General features: G+C 35.3%; 4 protein-coding genes and 1 non-coding gene across 8 annotated transcripts; 1 reads left to right on the top strand and 4 right to left on the bottom strand.

Moving 5' to 3' along the window:
• Positions 1-232: 232 nt before the first annotated feature.
• On the bottom strand, positions 233-4,909 carry LOC140834766 (uncharacterized membrane protein At1g16860-like). The gene is made up of 4 exons (XM_073199883.1): positions 4,053-4,909; positions 1,917-2,072; positions 1,465-1,676; positions 233-766 (listed from the first exon to the last, which is right to left on the bottom strand). Exons 1-4 carry the CDS (start codon positions 4,812-4,814, stop codon positions 574-576), a joined length of 1,323 nt encoding a protein of 440 aa, XP_073055984.1. The 5' UTR covers positions 4,815-4,909; the 3' UTR covers positions 233-573.
• Positions 4,910-8,169: 3,260 nt separating this feature from the next.
• LOC140834764 (uncharacterized) lies at positions 8,170-11,187 on the bottom strand. The gene is made up of 3 exons (XM_073199882.1): positions 10,750-11,187; positions 9,031-9,183; positions 8,170-8,554 (listed from the first exon to the last, which is right to left on the bottom strand). The coding sequence occupies exons 1-3, from the start codon at positions 11,098-11,100 to the stop codon at positions 8,486-8,488; spliced, it is 573 nt and encodes a 190-aa protein (XP_073055983.1). The 5' UTR covers positions 11,101-11,187; the 3' UTR covers positions 8,170-8,485.
• Positions 11,188-11,904: 717 nt separating this feature from the next.
• Positions 11,905-11,992, top strand: LOC140835608 (small nucleolar RNA snoR109). The gene has a single exon (XR_012118930.1). It is a non-coding gene; the product is annotated as a small nucleolar RNA snoR109 (small nucleolar RNA).
• Positions 11,993-12,777: 785 nt separating this feature from the next.
• On the bottom strand, positions 12,778-14,456 carry LOC140833569 (uncharacterized). Its single transcript, XM_073197901.1, has 2 exons — positions 13,823-14,456; positions 12,778-13,479 (listed from the first exon to the last, which is right to left on the bottom strand). The coding sequence occupies exons 1-2, from the start codon at positions 14,244-14,246 to the stop codon at positions 12,995-12,997; spliced, it is 909 nt and encodes a 302-aa protein (XP_073054002.1). The 5' UTR covers positions 14,247-14,456; the 3' UTR covers positions 12,778-12,994.
• Positions 14,457-17,068: 2,612 nt separating this feature from the next.
• On the bottom strand, positions 17,069-22,016 carry LOC140834762 (uncharacterized). 4 transcript variants are annotated; one of them, XM_073199876.1, is made up of 10 exons: positions 21,742-22,016; positions 21,065-21,585; positions 19,746-19,990; positions 19,369-19,453; positions 19,079-19,264; positions 18,838-19,005; positions 18,524-18,739; positions 17,851-18,022; positions 17,363-17,534; positions 17,069-17,278 (listed from the first exon to the last, which is right to left on the bottom strand). In XM_073199876.1, the coding sequence occupies exons 2-10, from the start codon at positions 21,398-21,400 to the stop codon at positions 17,185-17,187; spliced, it is 1,674 nt and encodes a 557-aa protein (XP_073055977.1). In that variant the 5' UTR covers positions 21,401-21,585; positions 21,742-22,016; the 3' UTR covers positions 17,069-17,184. The 4 variants fall into 4 exon arrangements, with proteins under 4 accessions (XP_073055977.1, XP_073055978.1, XP_073055979.1 ...); XM_073199877.1 differs by having other exon boundaries at positions 21,065-21,427; XM_073199878.1 differs by having other exon boundaries at positions 21,065-21,422.
• Between the last annotated feature and the right edge of the window lie 195 nt (positions 22,017-22,211).

The raw sequence follows: 22,211 nt of genomic DNA, 5'->3' as shown, positions 1-22,211 counted from the left end.
GTAGAGAAGATTAGATAGCTGAGATCGGCTCGAAGCAAAAGGATTCAGCACGAATGTGTTGACCTAGGAATTCTGTAGATACCAAGATTGGTATGTCATGTTTATATTAATTGAGTAATTACATACGTTCCGCTTGTATTTAAAAAAAAAAATTTAGACCAGTTTTATAATTGGTTATTAGTCCCAAACATAGAACTTGATTGCGTCCGGGCCCCACATAGCACATAAAACAAACATGGATGCAAACAATTAGTGGCAAGGCCAGGATAATCCTTAACAACTCCTGTACAGTAACGGATAAAATCTCACGAAGAAATTACAGAAACCAAACTGGCATAATACAAAGCTGCCTATCTACTCAGGAAAGAACTCATTTCCTCGCATACACCTCTACGATACTGTATGTATATATATATACATATATATACATACCAAGCACATGGACACTTTTACAAGATCTTGATCTTCTTCATGCAGGAATACTACACAGCGGTTGGTGGGATTCTTCCTTCCACCACCAGGTGATTCTAAAATTCCCTCGCGGTGTGTAGATTGAGTAAAGAAGTGGTGCATCTATACCGGGATCACCTCACCATTTTGGCTTTCTGAGCATGTTAATATAAGGCCTTCGATGTAGGTTGGGAGAAGGAAACAGAGCCAGCGGCAGCCTGATGAGATAGGCTCGGTGGGTGGAACTATCATGAGCACGTTATCGTGGCGTCTAACGACCCCCATTACACTTACAGTACTTCCTTCTTTGATACAGCTGCAAAGAAAAATTAAGACAACAGAATCAGTTTGAAAAGGTTATGAACTCAAGGTTCCATGTGCTTTTTTATAATTGTTAATATACATACAAGTACAGATTGGTAATCTCTCACGAGCTTGAATCTTTGTGAAAAATGTTTTTTAACATTGTGTCAGAATAGGAAATCACGAGATTTGGAGCTCCCTAGGCAGCCTTAAATATTTCATCAAAGTTAGACCATGGTTTGTACCTTTTGGGCCTTTGTTACTCAAATGACACCATGGACTTGTACATGCAAACTTCCAATTTCCAATAATAAGCTGGACATATATTCCCCGATTTGCATCTTAATTCTTAAATGTGGGGTGTGTTACTATTTAAATCATTATTAGATCAATCAGCTTTCATGGCTTTGAACATATGAGAAAAAGTAAGTTCTAACAATAATGTGACAAACTACAGTATACCGTAGTAACACAACGTAGTATCATCTCCAAGTAAGGACATGTTGATTCTAGTTAGGTTTTAGTTTCTAGCCCCGACATAGAAGAAGAATATTTACCAGTATTTTTGGGTGCGTAAAATGCCTAATATCATAGGGTAAATGGAAATCAAACAAGGAAGATGTTAACAAAAGAGAAATAGAAATCAGATGTCATGTGCTGATCAGCAGATACATAAATATTAATATGCACCGTGTTGACAAAGTTTATTACCCTTCTTTAAGGCGCAGTACATGGTCGTCACTCGACAAACCTCTGTCAGAAAGCCAGTGCAGAAAGGTCGGAGACAATTCTTTATTATCTTTTGTTACATCTACAACTGTAGTTGGTTTGACAAATGGCGCAACCTTAGCACCGTAACCTGCTTTTACTAGAGCTCTTAATCCTGATTGGAAGTCTGATATGTAAAAATCTGCCACATATTTCTGTGAATGGAGCAAAAATGTGATTGATCACGAGGCTGAAAGATTGCTCAAGTCAATAAAACAAAAGCTCACACATTCAAGTTCCATATAAGAGTATGTATTTTTTTAAAAGGAGGTTGCATATATAAGTATACACTAATACATCCAATAAAAGTGAAAACGTCAACACGTCATAGAAAATGCAACAGTTCATAGTTTCATGTATCACTTCAAAAAATTTAATATAATTTGATAACTGACCTCTGAATGACTGCATCTCCAAGAGAAAAAACATTGTTTAGGATTCCCAGGATTTCCACTACAGCCTCTGTATTCATATAATTCCGAGGAAGCATATACACATCTTGGAATCTTCTGGAATGACGTTTCAAGAGGTATACTCCCACAAGTGACAACCTGTGCATATAATCATGGAAATTCACCGAGTTGGGTAAACCAGCAGCACATAATGCAAAAACAATACTAGGCAACAAAAAAAAATTTGTACCCTTTTTCATAACATATCATGAGTCGAAAAGCCAAAAAATGAATTGAAACTGGCGAGATCCCAAAGAATAGGAATTGTCTTCCCGTGTAAGAAGAAGTTCTTACGAGTAACCTTTTTCTCACAAGGAATGTTTCTAGCTGATTTGTTTCAAACCTTTATCAATTTGATTAGGTTTGAAACATGGTTACCACTGTATCTGTGTGTCAAAATCTCAAGTGATGTCCAAAAACATGAACTCCAATGTATGCGACCCACTTCAAAGTAAAAATAATTGCCAATGAGGTAGTAAAGAAAAATGGCCAAATGGAAAGAAAATGTTCAATCTTGGTTACCACGGTTTCTTAAAGTTAAGTGATACCCAATAAATGAACTCGAATTCATGGGACTGGATTCAAAATAAAATAACTGCCAACGAATCAGTAAAGAGAAAGGCCAGATGCGAAAAATACAGTAACGGTGGTAACGTGCTATGTAGATGATTGACACGTAAATACTGGCTAATGGGCACTGGTCCAAAAGAAGATCCAAATTGGACAAATCATTGGTCTTTTCAACTTTATGATTATAGTTTACCAGCTTATTTACAATGAGATAACTGCCTGCTTGGAGTGCCAGATGGCATTTTTTTGGGACATATAACTAAATTAGATATACACAACGATGTGTATGCAATATTATTAGTAGCTTATTAAATCATAGATGACAGAAACCGATGCCGCCTACATTTGATAAGTCCGTGTTCGGACTGATAAATTTGCATTCCTCTAAAGATATCTGTACTTATTACTTTGGAAATTAAAAATTCAAATTACACCGGAATATTATCCACCATATCTCTGTTGTGCATCTGACTTATTATTACAAATATTGTAAAGATCTAAATCTTCTAAAATTCTAGACACTTAACTTTGATGAGTCATGAGACAAGAGACTTAGAGAGATCTCCTGGAATTTAATGCAATGCATCTCAAACTAACATATTTAGGAAAAATGAGTCATCACATGTTAATGAATGGTGAAGGCATTCAGGAAGAAATTATATGACATGAACAAGACAATCTGAATGCGTATATTTGGTACCTAAATATTTTGCCACGTGGGGTAAGTGTTCAACAAGTGACGTAGTATACAACTAGCGACCCAAAGGGTTATATATTAATCAATCCTTTTGTTCAGCTGCCATCATGCAACAAAAGATTGACAAACCGCTTTTACAAATTAATATTGTATTTAGTATTGCAAAATTAAATCCTCCGGATTCTCCAGAATTATATAGGCCATTAGAACCAAAACAAAATATTTCTGATCAACAAGTCTAAAGTGATACTAGAGAATGCATAAATATTTCAATAACCTCAGCAGCAAGTAAAAATTGAACCAGGATTTCACAAAGTCAAAGAAATTAGCAACTGTACCTCTTTTCATATTACATAGAATCAACGTGAAATAAGCATTGCAGAGGTAACAACTGTCCTCCCATTTACTACAAAAGAAGTCCTATCCTTGTACCATTTCAAGTTTTCAACTAAGTAATCCATGGTTTGTGTGGCCTAAAAGTGGGCCCTCTTTACTTATCGAAGTGGATGACTTCAAGATAGAATTATGCTTCAATTTAGCATGGATGGAACAGAATAAATTTGGGATAACAGAGGATTGTTGAACAGATGATATAAAAGTAATCCATTTCAAGAAATTTTAAAATGGTACCCAAATATAGATCCTTAGACTTCCGTAATTAGATTCAGACCAAACCGATGACTACGCACCAACTTAATACCTCAATAAATATCAATTAATCTCAGCAGCTCAAAGATAATAACAAGCAATTTCTACCATTACAATCATGAAAATATCACAAAAACAGTAAAAATCAGGCGCAGAAAAATTACCCCAGTGACCTTGACGTACTGTCCATCGATGGCACCCCTCAGCTCAGCATCAGGATACTTCCTTAAAAACTGTAAAACCCCATATTTTTTATACGCGAAATTCCAGATTATAATAATCGCGGCAACCACTAATGCGGCAACCACAGCCACCAAAACCACCGCCTTCTTCACCGACGCCAGGAGAAAAGCTCCAACCACCAGTCCCATAACAACAACTACCAAGGATACCCACATTATAACCCTCGAAAACCTGTACCCTAACTTCACCTCCTCCCCCAAGCTCGTAACAGCGGAACCGTACATGTTTTTATTAAACGAGCTCGGTGCTGAGGGCGCGTCGAGCTGGCCTGAGCGGCGATTGGAGTTGGAAGAGCCCAATGGACCCGATGTGATGAGGCCCGTGGGCTGAATAGGAGTCAGAGGACCTGAGAACGAGGAGGAAGATGACTTCTTATTCATTGACCCGGAGTTGGACAGCTTCGGCGGTACGGGGCCAGAATTCGGCCCGGATCGGACAGATCCACTGTTATGCTGAGAAGAGGACGGAGGACGGGAGGGAAGCTTCGACGGTGCCGTCGGTGCGTTCGGATGATCCCCGACGCCGTACATTTTCCCGAGCTCCCCGGATTTCTTCAAGTCACCACCGGTGTACGGGACGGCGCGTGATGCCATAGTCGGCTGCCGTTCCCTGAAATGCTGCTCCGGACGACCTGAAACAAACAAGCCATTGCTTAACTGGTGCGACCCGGTTCGAGTAGTCATTTGCAGCAAAGGTCCTGCAGCGACAACGAAATGGGGTTTGCTTGGGTGCAGCGGAGAAGGGAGAAGCTTTCTAGTGGAAAGTGAATAGTGTACGGAAAGAGAAGGTGATGGAGGTGGGGCTGTAATGACATTTATGCCTCGTCCGTGCGTTGGGGCAATAGTTTGGCTGGTGAGTTGCTGTCATTGCCTGTGTTCAAGGATTCTTAAAAGCTTTTTATTATTGTTTATTTAATTTAATATGCATCCTTAACTTGTGTTGTACAAGTCACAATTATGTCCTTGATTTAACTCTTTTTTCTCCTTTGTGTTCATTCATTTCTAATGTCTCTTGTAGACGGTTTCACGAATTGAGACGGGTCAACCTATCGATATTACAATCAGGCATTGTGAGAACTCACGAGTCGATGTTGTAGACCGATATTATTTGATCATCTTTATTTATTTTTTATGCTAAAGTAACTTTTTATTGTGAATATCGATGGTGTCGTCTCCAGATAAGATGTGAGCCGTCTAACAAATACTTCAAACTTAGATACGTCAGAATGAGCATGTGATTTAGATAGTATTTGTAAATGATTAAAATAATACGTATAAATTTTTTTTTCCAAAATTTTACAAATTTATGGAAAAAATCAATAATTGTTAAAAAAAAATATCAATATACTGAAAAATGATAATTGTGGAGTAAATCACCTAAATGGTTTAATTAAATATTAAAAAATAAAAAAGGAGGCAGTGACGTCACGAGTACATTTAACTATAATATTTAAACATAGTTGAGTTAGTCTCATGTGAGACCGTCTCACGGGTCATAATCCGTGAGACGGGTCAACCCTACACATCTTCACAATAAAAAGTAATACTCTTAACATAAAAAGTAATACTTTTTCATGGGTGACCCAAATAAAAGATCCGTCTCACGAATATTATCCGTGAGACCGTCTCATACAAGTTTTTGCCAATGTGCTAACCCTGACATCTCTTTCATTAATGTCCTTTCGAATTAAAATCTAAATGCGAATCCAATAGTAGCAATCCAACATGATGTAGATTTACGGATTTACCCCCACGGTTCTAATTAATTGAATTCTCTCGGATTTTTTTTGTGGGCTGTGTGGTAGGCCCAACTATGAATTGGACTGGTTCATAAAATTATTCATCTATTTCCATAGCCATTTCACACTGTGCTAACCTGAATGGTTTTAAATGCGTTTCCCATTATTCGAACACAAACTCAAGTACTGATTTGTCGGTCAATTTTGTTATATAAATTTTTAGTTCACGAAAAATATTATTTTTTAATTTTAAATATAAATCGAGAGTTGAGCCTTGTCATTTAAATATATTTATGAAACTGTCTCATAAAAAACTTATTTTAGTTTCTATATAAACCTTAAACATCTCAATTATTTAGAAATCTCCCTAATTTTTTTTACTTCGTCGTGTATAAGTATTTTTATTATCAACGGTGTCAATTATTTTAGAAAATTTCTTATTTTCAAGTATTGTCGATTTGTCCCCAACTCAAAAATACAAATGTATGGTTTCGAATTTCAAAATTTCAATATGTAACTTTGATTTTTATGGAAGTACGAAATTATCGACACAAATTGACCAATCGAAAACGACGGCTGATCTGAACATCGTGAATCTTTTAATGTGTTAAGTTGATGGAATTAAATTAAAATATATAAATATATATATAGAAAATTATATTATCTAAAACATTATTATATATATAAATATATATATACACATATACATTGGAATTAGGGCTATCCTTTGTCGCCGTTGGCTCGCTTTATTCCTTCTTACCGACACAGAAGGTTTTTGGAACACGACTTATATCAGGAATTAATACACACTCAACCAATAGTAACTATTTTAAAGAAACACTGGTTTTTTCCTTGAGTAGTCGTTTTTTTTAAAAAAAAAAACTATCTTTTTTTGAAGAAATGTTGTTCAGACAATTTTGCATTATTTAATTCCAAGTTATAATTATAGAATTCATTATATTTGCTAGATCTTGTAATTTTAAAAATTATAACATATAGACATTTTAGAATGTTTTAGAGCAACGTACGTAGCATTTCCCAATTACAAAAGTCAATTTTTACATAGAGAGAATATCGTGCTACCTTTTAGGATTTTCCGATAATACCAAACGATAACTTGCAAGTCATTTTGTAGGCATAATAAATCATTTCTATGACTTGAGTAATAAAATCTAATCTAATGCATAAATGTTCCAAACTTGTAACCGAATTTCCAAATTAGACAGCAACAAAGTGTAATTAGTTTCGCCCGATTGAAAATTTTTACGGATGTTATTTTTAAACCAATCAAAAAAAATAAACAGATGGTTTGATCCGTATGGTTTATAAGTTAACAGTGTTAATTCAGGATTTTATCCGGTATCTGTAAAAATAAATTCATGGATCTAAAGTGTTCAAATACAAACACACCTCGCAACTGTGTGGATAAAAAGATAGAGAAACTAATGCAGCACAAATAACAGTAAAGCTTGGGGTCGTTTTGGATAATTTCGTTGGACATGCACGATTACTCAAACAAGAAACAGGCAGCCGTAGCCAAAGAATGACGACGAAAATGGTTGATTCACCTGATTTTTGTACCTCTGCAAGCTATTTCCATGGCTGTTTTTGTGTTTATTCTTACTTTTCCCATTTCATAAATATTTCATAATTGAGGCATTATTGATCTTGGATCAGATGAACCTAGAAAATTTTCGATGTGTTTCTTGTGTATGTTATCAAAATTGAACGTTTTCCTCTTTTGATGTGGACGGTTTAGCCAAAATTATGTCGAGTGACATGAACAACGAAGAGATTAGAACCCAATTATACAGATATCAGAAGACATTCCCGTACCTTGAATTACATGACACAATGTACGAAGAGAAAATTGTAATTGTACCCAGAATCAGAAATAATTTCTTAAGCTGAAAATGGCAGCCCTTTTTTCAAAAACCTATTTCGAAGTTTTAATCAACGATAATCCCAGATTCATTCAAAATTTTGTACGAACATTACTCTTATTTCCCAGGTTCAATTCTTGATTTTGAAGCAAGTATCAAGAGAATCGTTGATTATAAATGAAGATATAATGAAACAAACTCGCATAATTAGTAACTATATACGTTGCATAAATGCAGTATTAGATCATCAGTCCGATATATTCTTCCATATATGGGACATCTATACGGAACCAAACATCATTATAACTTTGCATCCAAGATTACAGCGGCACGAATTTATGGACCGATTAGGTAGAATTAAAGACTCAAAACTGTACACAACATTGCAAGTAGCCATCCAGCATAAAAATGAGCATATGAGTGCAATCTGTTAATCTAGAATTTATAATAAGATTCATTAAAAAATACATATCTCCACAGGGGGGATCCGATACAAATTGCTATCATCTCAATTCTCATAAAAAAGCTTCAAGTAAACAGTAAAAATACAAGCAAACGTTGTTTGAATTTGTTTTTCTGAAGAAACTAAGGCTCTGTAAACCAAGCAGAAAATGTTCTTGTTTAATGTCTATTATTTTCTTGGAGGAACCAACCATCTCTCCCAACTCCAACTGACGGCCCTCGAATTTGATTTTGACTATGGATCCATATCATTATGAGTGTCCCAAACTTTCTAGCCCAAACTCAAGTCCAAAGTGCTTTCGTTCAGATCTTGTCGTTCCAGAGAAGTATTATGTAGAGCCTATAAAGGAGCATACTCAAAACAAGTTTATGCAAAATATGTGTTCAAACTTCAAACCCAGGCAGCTGCTTATTCACATAGTTAAAACAAAATATATGCGCACACACACATATCGCTAAACAGACGGAAAAAAGGTTGTGTGCATTAAATACTCGAAAATCTCCTCCAACAGGTGACTTGAGGGCAATCTAAGTTCAAATTTGGGTAATGGGACTAGCCAATCCATAAACAAGAAAAATTAAAATTGCCTGGTGCAAGAAATGTGTCAAAGAAGTCAACAATTTCTCGAACAAAAAGTTACAAGACGGATGATTGAACCCAAAAGTAAATTATCCTCAGCGATAGACTGCCAGAAATTATAAATCTCAGTGATGATGATAACAAGGGCTAATAACGTTCGACCATGGGATAAAAATCTACTAAAAAAATGTATTAAAGAAAATCGAAGAAAAGATAATTCTTGTAAAAAAAATCACCTGGTTTTCGTCGAGTGGCATATCATTAATGTCGGGCTTTTCATTGTACTCATCACTCTTGGAGGTTACCTCGACTGTATCAGTTTCAAATGGCTTTGTTTCATCCTCAGCCTGTTCGGAGGACTCATTCTTCTGTTCTTCAAGAACTATAATCTATCAAATATATCAGAAACAGAAGATAGATGTTAACTTTTTATCAAGGCGATATAATTACCACATAAAGAATGAGAAATTCAAACTTTATTCTAGCATTTCACAATGAGTTTCTGTTCTTAAAACAGAAGTTCTTTATGTCATCAAGGACACATCAGTGCCAGGAATCACCTAATTCCATGTTTCATTCATTCATGAAACATTAAAAGGAAAAAATATATAGCACAGAGACAGACTCAGTCTAATTTTATGAATGGACCACAGATTTACATATCAACTGAAGATGACACTTATTCATGAGTCGGCTCGTTAATGACCCTTCAAAAATTCCCGTGTCCATAAATTAAGAGGAATACAGTTATCCAAGAACTGGCTTCGTGTTTATGCTTAAAGGGAGGCTTCAGGTTTTGCTTAAAATGAGATCAAAATTTTTGAAAGTGGTCCTAAGTAACTTGGTACACCGCTTAAGTTATAGTTTGACATGTCAACACAAGCTCAAAGATAAATTACACAAACGAGATGCAGGATCAATCAAGATTTATTTAAAATAAAATATATTTTGGGAGTTGAACTTTTGAAAGTAATTCAAGACTCAAGCTCAAGTTCAAGCTTGAAATTTAACAGCCAAACAAGAAACAATCTATATTTTACTTTTCAGATGGTCAGTTCCAAAATTCATTGCCAGTGCAATACACGTACAATTTCAGACATATTGATAAAAATATTTTTAAATTTGTTTAAGAAAAGTCATCACTTGTCTAGAAACGTGAGTGCGACATAGTTCACGATACTCAACGAATGAGCCAGGAGATATGGTAAAAATGATTTCTGGACAGTTTGACAAGCAAGACATTTGATCCATAAAAATTCATCTACAGATTCACTAACAGCAAATAATAAGAACATTATGTAGTAGATTTGATTTCCTTAAATTGATGGTGTTTGCATCTCTTTCCGTAAAATAACCACCGCGATTTAATCTTACTATGTATGCACAGTTTCAACGATGTCCACTTGAAAACAAAAACACTTCCAAATTTCCAATATATTAACCCGGGGAAAAAAAGCAAAGATCACATCCGGGTTAGTTTATTCCAGTTGGAGCAATTCTGTCCATATTTCATAGATAATGTGAGCACATCTTAACGGAAGTTTATCATGGGTTGTCGATGTAAAGGCTAAAATTTCCCCACATCTTACAGGAGAAACAATCCAAATCCTATCACATCCTGACACCTCCCGTGGAAGTGGCCTAAAATTTAGAAATTTTCATACCACACTGAACTCGCAAACACAGCATTCGTCCTTTCGAAAACCCAGTCAACATTGATCCCCAGTTTCCAAGTTTCCCAACTAGGGAAAAAAACCCACATCACCAGAATCCTAAGATCCAATTTCTCATAAAAAAATGTCACAAATAACATAAGCTACTCGAATCTTACACTTGAATTCATTTTTCCAAAATGACCAATCCACGCAACCCACCTTCGTACAAACCAGTAAACAAGCAATTCCAACACTAATCATCTCACCCAAATTGAGTCAAATAAAATCAGAGAAACTCACCGGTATATACTTGAATTTTTTCTTGGGCGGCTCCTCCACTGCGACGACATCGTCTTTATTGGAATTCTTCGAGTCCGCATTGCCGTTATTATTGGCAATAATACCATTATCCTTGTTCTGGCTAGGAGTGATCGGAGTCCACTGGTAAAGCAACAAGTGGGGAGGTACGTTGCTTCCGTTAACCGTTCTGTTACCCGCCACCGTCGCCGTCGCTGCCGCGTTCTGGTGGTTGGAGTTCGACGGAGCAATGGGAACCCACTTCTTCTTCCACTTACGAACCGGCCCGGTAAATACAGTCGTGGGACCGTATCGAGACGAGGATCGGCCGAGCCTGGCCCCGACTCCCTCCATTGCTTAGATCAAACGTTGGGAAGCTGGTTTCCTTGGAAGGATCGTTGTGCGATTCAGTCCTTTAAAAAGAAAATAGGTTTTTTTGGTCTTTCTTTTTCCAATAAAAGACGTTTCAATAGGCATCACGTTTTTCATGATGGACCCACGCGCTTTTGGGTTCGGGGTTGAATGTTGAAATTTTGGAGGCATTTAAATTTCTAACATTCTATTTTGGAAAATGACTTTTATCTCCATGTGTATTTAACAAAAATACTCCCAGTTGTTAAAATTACATTGCCTTGTGTATATATTTCTTTAAGGTCAAAAACTTGTGTTTGACGATTATTTTGTGAGACAAATCTTTTATTTTAGTAATCCATGAAAAAATATTACTTATATGTTTGAATAAAAGATTTGGTCGATAATGACAAATATTACTTTTATTCGTAAAACGGTCTTATAACATATATACTCTTACTCAAAGATGCCAAGATTTGGTAGAGATCCGATGGTTTGAATACAAAGACAAATTATAACGATCGAGAGGCTCACAAGTTCACTTGAGTGGGCAGGGCTTTTTGTATGTGGATCCATTTCACGAGAATAACCCAGATTTTATTCTCATCACAAAAGCCCATTCATAAGGCCCATCTCTACTATCTATTTATATATGACTGGCCCCTCAGAATCGATCTAAACTAGGGTTAACACCAAATTTCCTCTGGATTTTGCTTCAATCTTTGGATTTTCTTTTAAAAAAGGGGCTACAAGTACTCCAAGCAAGGGTGAACAGAAAGATACCCTTTGATCTTGATCTGCCGAAAGCGGCTGTAGCCATATTTGAAACGGAGAAGTTTACTGGCCGGTTGTTGTTCTCCTGTCGACAAATCTGCTTACCGAGCTTCTTAAATTCCTTCGTCCGGAAGTCATTCTCTGTTGGCCTGTAGGAAGGTGGAGAAGAGATAGATTCTGCCATCTTTCTATTTGTCTTGTTAACCAGAGTCAGAGGGCTTCACTGACATATGGATTCATTCCATGCCATCTGAGTTGTGTTGGACCAAATTTTTTTGGGACAAGTTTTTATTTTTAATATAAATCTACTTTATTTTTTAAGATTCGTTTGTTTTTTTGGTAAAAATCTGTGTGAAATAGATATTTTCATGATTGTATTTTTGAGACGAGATTTTTTTTTTAAATTATTTATAAAAAAATATAATTTTTTATTGTGAGAATGAGTATGATTGATTCGTCTAAAACAATTTAACATATATTCATTCTTCATTTTTTTGTTAAAAAAAAATATCCTCAGCCATACATTTCAACAGATATTACTTATTAGAGATTACGAATTACGATTTACGGTAGGTCTATTGGGATAATTATCTCACTTTTTTTTAATACTTTTTAATGATTAGTTAATAATTATAGACTAATACATAAAATATTTTTAATAAAAAATATCTTATAAATCTCTGTTTTAATAAACTTGTGATTGACAATTCATATTTGATTTTAACCATAATTAATAGTTACAAATTGTTGGAAAAAAATGACTACGTCCGTAGATTTCTCAGCATATTAGATCGCCAACAACCCAACTCAATAGTGACGCTGTGTGCTAGCGAGGACACCATATTTCAATGCAACAATTTTGCAAATTTTGCAAAAATTATAATTATAATCCATTGACAAATGAAATGTATTTCAAAGCAAGACCCATATTTCTGACTTTATACAAAAATAGATACCGAATGCCAAGAATCCATGATCTCACCTCTACTTTTCTTGGCTTCAGTTGAACAAAAGGATAACCCATAATTAGAAAATAAATTCCTACACTGCATTGTAATCCGAATTTACATTTTCAACGAGGCCGATAAAGCTGACGGATTCCATGCATCACATAGAGCATATACTAATTAAGAGCTGCAGCTAAGTTTCCAGTCCTAATACAAGCAAAATCCTCCCTGCAATAAAACATTGTCTGTCCGGCCACCGGCACAAACCCCACCGACCTGTTTCCGTCCAAGGGCTCGCCGGGAAATGCCATTTTCCGGCCTGTAACTTCGTTTTGGGTTCTTCTGTAGGAACCAAACCATTTAGCCTGCATGTAAGTAAGGCGTCGCCAAGGTGGCACGTGAATGCCAGCACTTTTCATCGATTTTCTTATGGCATTGGACATAAGCCTCACAACCTGTTTGAGCTGGTCTGGTCTTCCGATGAAAATTGGTGGAAAATTTTTGAGCAGTGAAACATAGCAGCCAGTGGGACGAGCGACAGTGAACTCCCCGGCGAGGAAGATTTCGACTATGTAGCGACTACCGCCGGTGTTCACGTCGATGTATTCGTAGTCTCCGGAGGGGCACCGCCCTTGTTTTTCCCACTTCGATTTGCAAAGACCTGTATTTAATTTTTTGATGATTGAAAAGGTGTTTAGATTATGCTTATATTAATGGCTATAATAATCAATAAATGATGACATAAATTTCATACTAATTGCCATAATGACAGAAATATAGCGATGAGTTGGCCTACATTCACTGGACAATTTTCCCATAATTTCGAATGTTTCATTTGAAGGACGTTAGTTTCTCCACTTGAATGAAATATAAGAACAATATGAAACTTACTGAGAATGATTTTAAAATAAATACAGTAAAGAATGCACTTTTAAAGTACTATTCGCGAGAAAAATTTCAAGATCATATCAACTCGATAAATTTCACAAAATCCAGAAACTCACCGGCATCAAAGCCTCCACTCCGCAACCGCGCCATTACTCTCCGTTTGAAATCCGGCGACGAGCTTCCATTGCCACCAAGTTCTCCGATCGCCGCTTCCACCTCTGCAAGAATCCTCCTTTTGACATCCCCGTCATCATTTTCATGATCAAACAGCAAATTCTTCAAAGAATCTTCCAATTCAGAATCAGGGGAATTTGTTTCCGATTCGTCACCATCGACCATCTCCTCTCCGCCTTCTTCCTCTTGATCTTTTACCTCCTCACTTTCTCCGTATTCCATAATCTCTCTCTCTAAAAACGAATTCACCATATCAGACAGATCAGCGGAGTGCTCGCTGCCGCTGCTCTCGCAGGACCTTACGGCCCTAACCACCTCATCGAAGGCGGCAGCAACCCTTCTGAATTTCACCGGAATATTCACCATCGCAAGTCTCGAATTCCCTCTTCCGTATTACTCGAGTGACAGTGATCGAATGGATAAAGGCCCGGATGCTTACTTGCAAACTTTATGCAGAAATAAAAATCATACTTGAATCTATGTCGAGAAATTTTGTAATCATGTTGCGATTATGGCGAAATGGTGCCAACTCTTCTTGGTCTAGACCTTCGGTGAATGGTTTATGGAGTCATTGGAGTGAATGAATGAAGACATTATGTGACCTTTATATACATATTTATTTATATACATGAATCGTACATAGTAATATTTTAATCCTCTAATATCTTTTATTTATTATTTCTATAATCTATTTTTTAAATTTTCAAAAACATATTTTACCTCTCTATAATAATTTAAAATTAATAAATTATATAATATAATGCATTGCTAGTGTATACGCTGCGAATTGAATGCATGCATTTTTGTTTAGACAAATGAACCTGGAAGGAAAACCAGCTTGGTTCAGTGTGTAATCTGATCCGAGAATCAGCTATAGTTCAACATTATAGGATAAATTCAAAGAAGTAAAAATTTTACTTTATAATAAAAACTAAGATATGGTAACAACATTTTTCTTGTATTTGCTTATTATTATATCAATATATATACATATTTTAGTTAAGAGTGGAATTTAATAAATGTTATTTATTTTCATCAAGAGAAAAATTTGTTATAATTGAATTTTATATCATTATCACGTCGGATAAGTTATAAGATTTCGTTATTAAAGTTTACAATTTTACCTTTACATTCTCTATGCAATAGAGATTTCATTTTCTACACTTATTAGTACTTTCAAGTTTTTATTAAAAAGTTGAAACAATATTTTTCCACATTTCTCTCAACTAATTTTATACATTATAATTTATATACACGATGTGTGTGTTTAGTATTTTTCGTCGTATATTTTCGAGAAAATATTTTTTATTGTATTACCAATAGTATCGAGTAGTACTACTAGTACATTCCCAAATGACATAAATAACTTTGTTTTATACTGTTTGTGGTCACATTTATTTAAATATCATCCCACTTTAGTTCTTTTTTGTATAATTTTAAAAATAATTATCTGTAATATTCCACACGTTACGATCATTTGTGGTAATTATCACGTAGCCCGTGATCTATCTACACGCTAGAATGTTTATTTATTAACTTAATTTGGCCTAAAAATAATTGTATTTATGAAAATGAATTGCGGCTAGTTTTTTTTTTGGTGTCCAATTTGTCAATCTAACTCTTGGCGGCCGATTAGGGTAGACTTGATTTGGTACAGTATATCGGGTTTTTTAAAAAATATTATATATTATATCGAAAAATTTTGATGCTGAAAAATGAATATCGATATCAGTATGACATAAATATCATATCATTTTTATCAAAGAAATTCAGTATATCGAAATTTCGGTATTGATATCGTTATGATATCGTTCTTTCTGAAATAAAAAAAAGTTCTGATACCGAAACGTTCAAGAGTCAAAAGTTCAAGATGAGAAATAGGAGTAGGAGAACGAGCTATCGAGTCAGCTATCCCCTGGTTGTATCCAGCTTGGGAATGAGAGTGAGGATATTGGAATTGAAAGAAGTCCTAAAAGATGGGGACGAACGAAGTACTATTTTCAAAAATAGTTTCCAAGTCGATACGATCCATTAATTTCATCAATTCAACTAGTTAAATGTTACATTAAAATACTGATAAATACGGTATATTGAATTTGTGATATTTTATGATACGATAAATAAGATATTACATTATTATACCGGTAAAGTGCGGTATACAGGCCATCAATTTGCAAAAGAGTAGTCTCATGTAAGACCGTCTCACGGAACATAATCTGTGAGACAGATCAACCCTACTCATATTCACAATAAAAAGTAATACTTTTTCATGGGTGACCCAAATAAGAGATCCATCTCACAAATACGATCTGTGAGATCGTCTCACACAAATTTTTATCTTTACAAAAATGGTCATGTTCCTAAAAAATCCTTCCTTTTTTTTTCCCCATTTTCCCTCTAAGTTGCTACCTCGGCCTTATATGAGGAGACTCGATGTCGTGGGTTAATACGGATGGCCATGTTCAATGAACCTAAAAACCATCCCGATACATTGAATCTTTAATGCCACGATATAATATTCAGTATATATCAATATGATTTGCATGAAAATAAAAATTTATTGCCATTTTTGTACTTATCCTCTTTTAGATTTATATGAATTCTATGAACAACTTGGATTTATATGCATTTGATTGCTGTAACATATTTGCATGCCAAAGAACTTTATCTCATCCGTGTCTACATGCATTATGCGTAACGTTTCATGATTTTTATAGTAGAAAGCTAACAATCTGAGTCGACTCTTCATTTTTCGAGTCGGTCCAAATAGTACTCAATTTCTATGGAGTTTTAATTATTTTATTCGATAATTTACTAATTCAATATATACTTATCGAGTTTACAAACTCAGGTTAAATTTCGATAATTTGACTTTATGATACTCAATAATTACTTTTGAATTGAATAGATTATGCTTGAATTTGAACTCTTAAGTATAGTCGAATTCGAAGAACCACCTAAAATGTATGCAAACATTTTTTTTTTTATTTTTTGGTGGATTTAATTCTTCAAACAGTATATCATTATATTTCGATGTTTCTCTTATACTTGAGAATCGTGGTAGAAACATAGTGAAAAATACTTTCAAAAGTCACATTTTTAAAATTGTATTTCATTTTTACATTACTACAATTTTGTGGCCAAAAACGTAAATAGCAGTGAATTATATCGGTCATTCGGACAAAACATGGTCATGGAACCAGAAACATTAATATCAGACAAAGTTCAGAGGATTTAGACTTTTTTAGCGGATAACAGTGACTTCAGTTACATATGATATCAAAATTTAGGGCCGCCAAAGAGATCATTGCTGCTGCTCATATATCTGCATGTATGCCTCAGAAAGTGCAACCATCTGGGGCAAAGTTTCAGAAACATGCAGATCTTGCATCTCATACCTGGGGAGGCAGGAGATGAGTTAGAGATGAGATATGCTGAGTGTTCTCTCTATAGCATAAAACGAAAAGCGATCAAAATATTACCATAGTTCTTCGGACTTCCGCTGCACAAACGCTCTATAGGATCCTTCACCTGGCTTGCCATCATGAACGATGTTCCCAATTAAATCGTACTTGGAGCGTAGCCTTTCATTCTCATTGGAGGCAGGTAGAGGGATGTAATCCTTTAGCTCGAGATTCTTAACAGGGAAATTAACTGAGAAAGCAGAACAAACTAGTTAGGAACCTTAAATGTGGAACCGATGTTGATGACCAAACATCCAAAATATAGTTTGAGGGGATATTCTCTTTCAAAGAATCAAACCGCAGGAAGAAAGAAAACATAAAAAAGGTTGCAGAAATAAAAGGAACTTGTACAAGTAATAAATATGGAAGCAATAGTATAGAGGCCATCTGACAGGATAGATGGTAAATTTACATTATTAACATTGAATTATTTAGCCAGTGATAATAAATCCAGATGCATTACTTGAAAAGTGGCTACATTGACAGGATGGGACATAAATACTCACCGAGTGTAGGATTTTTCTCTACAAAGAAGTTGTTCTTCGTAAATCGACGCATGTGCAGTATGATATATTGTGGTAATTTTATTACACGGTATCTCATCCTAGCTATACGAGGCCGCACAACTTCTGTCACTGTTTCGCCATCGAATTTCTTGAGTATGTTGAAAAGTGGAACCTAGACACAATCATTTAAATGACAGATTGATTCAACTCTATAGGTTACTGATGGAATATGTAAGATCACACAATCCAAGTAACAAGTCATAGAAAAAGATGCATCCATATACAACCAGGTGAGAAATCAAGTATGATTTCACTGACAGCAAAACAAAAACAAAGGACATCCAATCTGTCCCTTTGTTAACATCAAAAGTCAAATTAGACAAAGTACAGACCCTATTATTACTTCGGTGCTGACAAAATATGCTTTACGGGGATAAAGCGCAAGTAGATGGCATGCTGAAAGGAAGAGAAGAGTAAATTCTAGCATTTGTGCCACAAAAAGCAATACAGAAGATCGAAGAGTTGAACTTTAAAAAAAGAGGGAATTTTGATTCTTTTTTCGCTTCCTAAATGTTTTATCTAAAAAATTAAAGTGCCTCTAGTTCAAGATCTAACAAGCAACAGATTATACATAAAAACTGCTCAAGCAACAAAATCAATTTAAACATAAAACCTGTGGAATAATGTTTTTCTCCATTACGTCCTTAAACAGAGGTGGAGGCGGCAAGTCCAACCCAAGCATTAAGAAAGGCATTCTGCTTGTCTCCAGGTTTACTCTATCCACATCATTTCCACCATATCGTCCAATCTCGTTAGTCTGGCTGTCTGCATTCTGTCTCTTCTCCGCAATAAACTTAGTAGGGATCTGTTTGATAACCTCCAGTTCCCCCTACATGAAACAAATATTTAGGCTAAACAAGAAAAAAGGGAAAAAGACAAATACTTAATTGAAAATAAAAGAAGCCAAAATTGTCTGTTAAAACAAACCTGAAAGCACTGGTGAATGATGCTGTTATTCCTTTTCGGACTTTTAAGATCTCCATGCATTGTATTAAGAAGCCACGACATAAATTCAACTGGATCCGACTGTGCACCTATGCGGAAACGTTTTTTACTGGCCTTCATAACTGCCTGGAGAAACTCGTGTGGACTAACCTAGGAAATCCATGCATCATAAGGAAATGAAGGCCATCCACAAAATTTGTCAAATATGGATGCACAATCAAACCTGTCCTTTAAAGTTCCTCGCATGCCAGATCTTTCGTGTCAGCTCTCCAAATCGATGAACAAGTTGTGATTTGCTGTTCTGATAGTTCTCCGGGATAAGAAAGAAGTTCCTCAGTGGAGTAACACGCATCAAAGATTGAATGGTAACATTGACAAAGTCGGTCTCTTTGATGTTATTTAACCCTACCTACAAATGACTCGCAAATTAATCAAAATTTTTAAATTGTTTATAGCACGACACCCAAAAAAAATGATTATGTAAAAACAAGTACAAAAAGAGAAGCTAAATACCATTCCAGGAAGATAATCAGAACCATCGAGTGCCCTTGACCACAGCCTATTCCTGTCAATCTGCTCAACTTGCTCTCTTGTAAACCTGTCAAATCATACAGGAAAATCAAAAAATGAATCCAAGGAAAACAACGACAGGCGAAGATAAGAATTGTAGATGCTAAATGAAATAGAAAAAATCAAATTGACATAAAACTTCAACCTCCACATTTTTAAATGAAAATTGCTTAGAAAAATATGAAAATACAATCAAAGTGTTTTATCCCTCAAAATATTACAGCACCCTTTAGTTGGAAACACACACTAGGCTGGATACAAGACCCACAAAAAGAATAGAATTAGTATAATCAAACAAATCTATCATGTAACCAACATGCCTTGGGTTGAGAACATGCCGGATATCATCCAGCGATGTGTCGATAACTTCATATCCATCAGGAAGACAGAAAACTTTCTCCGTTCGAAGATTGATGTAGACATGATGTCCCGCTTCTAGACTATGGGTATATGCATAAGACTTCTGTCCCCTTCCTTGGTAATATTTCCCACAAACCAAACATGCATAAACGTTCAAGTTTGAAAGAGATACCGAACAAAACCTCTCAAAGTCAAAATCTAAAACCTGGAGACAAAACAAATTGATTTCAGAAAAGAAAAGAAAATTGCCCACGGACAGCAAACTACATTAGTTATTTGGCAAATCATACCATTAAATGATGCATATGTTGAATGTGCCGATGAACTAGCAAATTGAAGTACAAACAAAGTACTTAAAGCAATGTTGCAGTAATTTCTGCTAGAATCCTCGAAAGGTCAATAATCGATGCATACTCAAAAGTACACTGACATTTTACAAGTCGGTAAAAGAAAACCACACAACTAAAGTATAGTTTGGCAAACTCTTTTCCGAACTCAAGGAGATGAATATGATCTTAGTTTGGTCAGAAGTAACAGGCCTGAGAACAAATCAAGATCCATCCAATCCTTGATTAATTTCATTCCTGGCAGAAGGCAAACTAAAATAACAATAGTTTCTAACTCTGCCAAGATTCCAAATCGACAAGTTTTCAAGGTTTGGAGTCAATGGCCATGTACTTTAAAATTTGCTTCTACAAATAAACAAGCTTCTGACTCAACTTGAACAATCTAGGATTTGTGAATCCTATTGATCAAGAATAATTTTTTTCGCAAAATATGAACCAAATCTAGGTCCCAACAGAAAATTCTTAAGATTATATTAAAAAATGAATGAATAACATTACAAACTATTTCGAGTGCATACATTTTAAAATTAAAATCACGAAACAACAGTCATCTGCCTGAAAGCTAATTCTCACAAAAAATAAAAAATGAACATCTTATTTAAAAACAAAGGAATCATAGATTTTAAAGGTGATTGGAGTGATTTTTTCATTTATATAACTGTGTCGACTGTCGATGTATCATAACCACACTAAAAAGTTAGAATATAAAATGCAATATGATAAAGTATTGTGCACCAGAAAAACCCATGGAAAACAAAAATTTATGTACACAGAAACTTAAACACTAAAAGATTTAATAATAATCAAATTCACCCCATTACAGCTATGACTTTGAAACTCAAACACAACAACCAAGGGTATTCGTTCCAAATTATAGCCAAACCGAATATGCTTATAAGCAGAGAGACAATCAATCTATGATTAGTTATTACCTGTCTATTAACAGTATCAAGATAGGGACAGTCCCTTCTTACTTCAATTGTGCGATTGCGCTTTATATGGCCTCCTTGATCCTCTTCCTCCTCATCTTCCACCTCATTACTATCATGTCCATTTCGACCATCTTCAATGCCATTATTTGCAAGCTCAATCCCACCACGACCTCGTCTGTCATCTTCTTCATCCTCCTCGTCGTCATCATAAGAAGCGAGAGGGAGGAGTGGATTTTCAAATGCTAGATGGGAAGAGGACAGCTCAATTAGCTTCTGCTTCTTCGCAGCTCCCTCTTCATCCACATCAACTTCTATGTCCTCACGTTTCGTTTTCATCTTGCCAATGCCTTTTCTCTAACTTTACTTCCCACATATGAAATCACTTGTCAATAATGCAAATATTTAAATCGAATGTATCATATGTTGTTCTTGAAACCTCTTCTCAACATATCAATGAATCAAATGCTCCAGAATTTAATTCGGATTTCAGTTCAAACGCGGAAAGCCGGTGGCCAAAAAATCTTTCAATGGGTTGATTCGATGAAAAAAATTCAGAACGAGATTAGAGCCAAGTACAAATAAGCTATAAGTAAAGTACATAGGTTATACAACTTTCCGAGAAACCTCGTAATCAAGACAAGCATAAACTAAGTTCTTTTCAGTAGAGAATAACTCACCGGCTATTATGCAAATACTAGGGGAAAAAATGATGAAGACCATACGGCTTTTCGATTTCAACAATTTGACAAAGTTCCCCCAATTCTGAGCTCACTCTCACATTCTTTGACTAAGAAAGACGATTTTTATTCATCTTAGCGTAGGAAAAGTCGACGAAATCGTCGTCTCTGATATCTGAATCGCAGCGTGAGGAGTGGAGGACAGATCCGGCCGTGAAATTAGAAAAAAGCCCACACTCTTCTAATTTAGATAAATTCCAAAAAAGATAGAATGAATAATATTTTCAATTATTTACAATAAATGATGATTTTTTATTATTATTTATATAATTTTGATACTGAGAACTAGGGGTGTTCATCGGTCGGTTCGGTTCGGTTTTCGATTTTTTATTTCGGTTTTTTTGGTTTTCGGTTTTACAAATATATAATCCGATATCCGAACCATTTTTCTTCGGTTCGGTTCGGTTCGG

The sequence above is a fragment of the Primulina eburnea genome, chromosome 6 (assembly GCF_022965805.1).
Source record: "Primulina eburnea isolate SZY01 chromosome 6, ASM2296580v1, whole genome shotgun sequence".
Classification (NCBI taxonomy): domain Eukaryota; kingdom Viridiplantae; phylum Streptophyta; class Magnoliopsida; order Lamiales; family Gesneriaceae; genus Primulina; species Primulina eburnea.
The sequence above is the reverse complement of the archived record's forward strand: the minus strand, read 5'-3'. Positions and strand labels throughout refer to the sequence as shown.

Coding starts and splice junctions, on each gene's coding strand:
- LOC140834766 (XM_073199883.1), bottom strand. CDS start 4,814: ATGACTACTCGAACCGGGTCGCACCAGTTAAGCAATGGCTTGTTTGTT. Junction 2,073..4,052: donor AGTACGTCAAGGTCACTGGG/GTAATTTTTCTG, acceptor TTATATGCACAG/GTTGTCACTTGTGGGAGTAT. Junction 1,677..1,916: donor GGAGATGCAGTCATTCAGAG/GTCAGTTATCAA, acceptor CTCCATTCACAG/AAATATGTGGCAGATTTTTA.
- LOC140833569 (XM_073197901.1), bottom strand. CDS start 14,246: ATGGTGAATATTCCGGTGAAATTCAGAAGGGTTGCTGCCGCCTTCGAT. Junction 13,480..13,822: donor GAGTGGAGGCTTTGATGCCG/GTGAGTTTCTGG, acceptor AATTAAATACAG/GTCTTTGCAAATCGAAGTGG.
- LOC140834764 (XM_073199882.1), bottom strand. CDS start 11,100: ATGGAGGGAGTCGGGGCCAGGCTCGGCCGATCCTCGTCTCGATACGGT. Junction 9,184..10,749: donor AAAAATTCAAGTATATACCG/GTGAGTTTCTCT, acceptor TATATTTGATAG/ATTATAGTTCTTGAAGAACA. Junction 8,555..9,030: donor TGCCACTCGACGAAAACCAG/GTGATTTTTTTT, acceptor GCTCCTTTATAG/GCTCTACATAATACTTCTCT.
- LOC140834762 (XM_073199876.1), bottom strand. CDS start 21,400: ATGAAAACGAAACGTGAGGACATAGAAGTTGATGTGGATGAAGAGGGA. Junction 19,991..21,064: donor TTGATACTGTTAATAGACAG/GTAATAACTAAT, acceptor TTTTGTCTCCAG/GTTTTAGATTTTGACTTTGA. Junction 17,279..17,362: donor CGGAAGTCCGAAGAACTATG/GTAATATTTTGA, acceptor CTGCCTCCCCAG/GTATGAGATGCAAGATCTGC.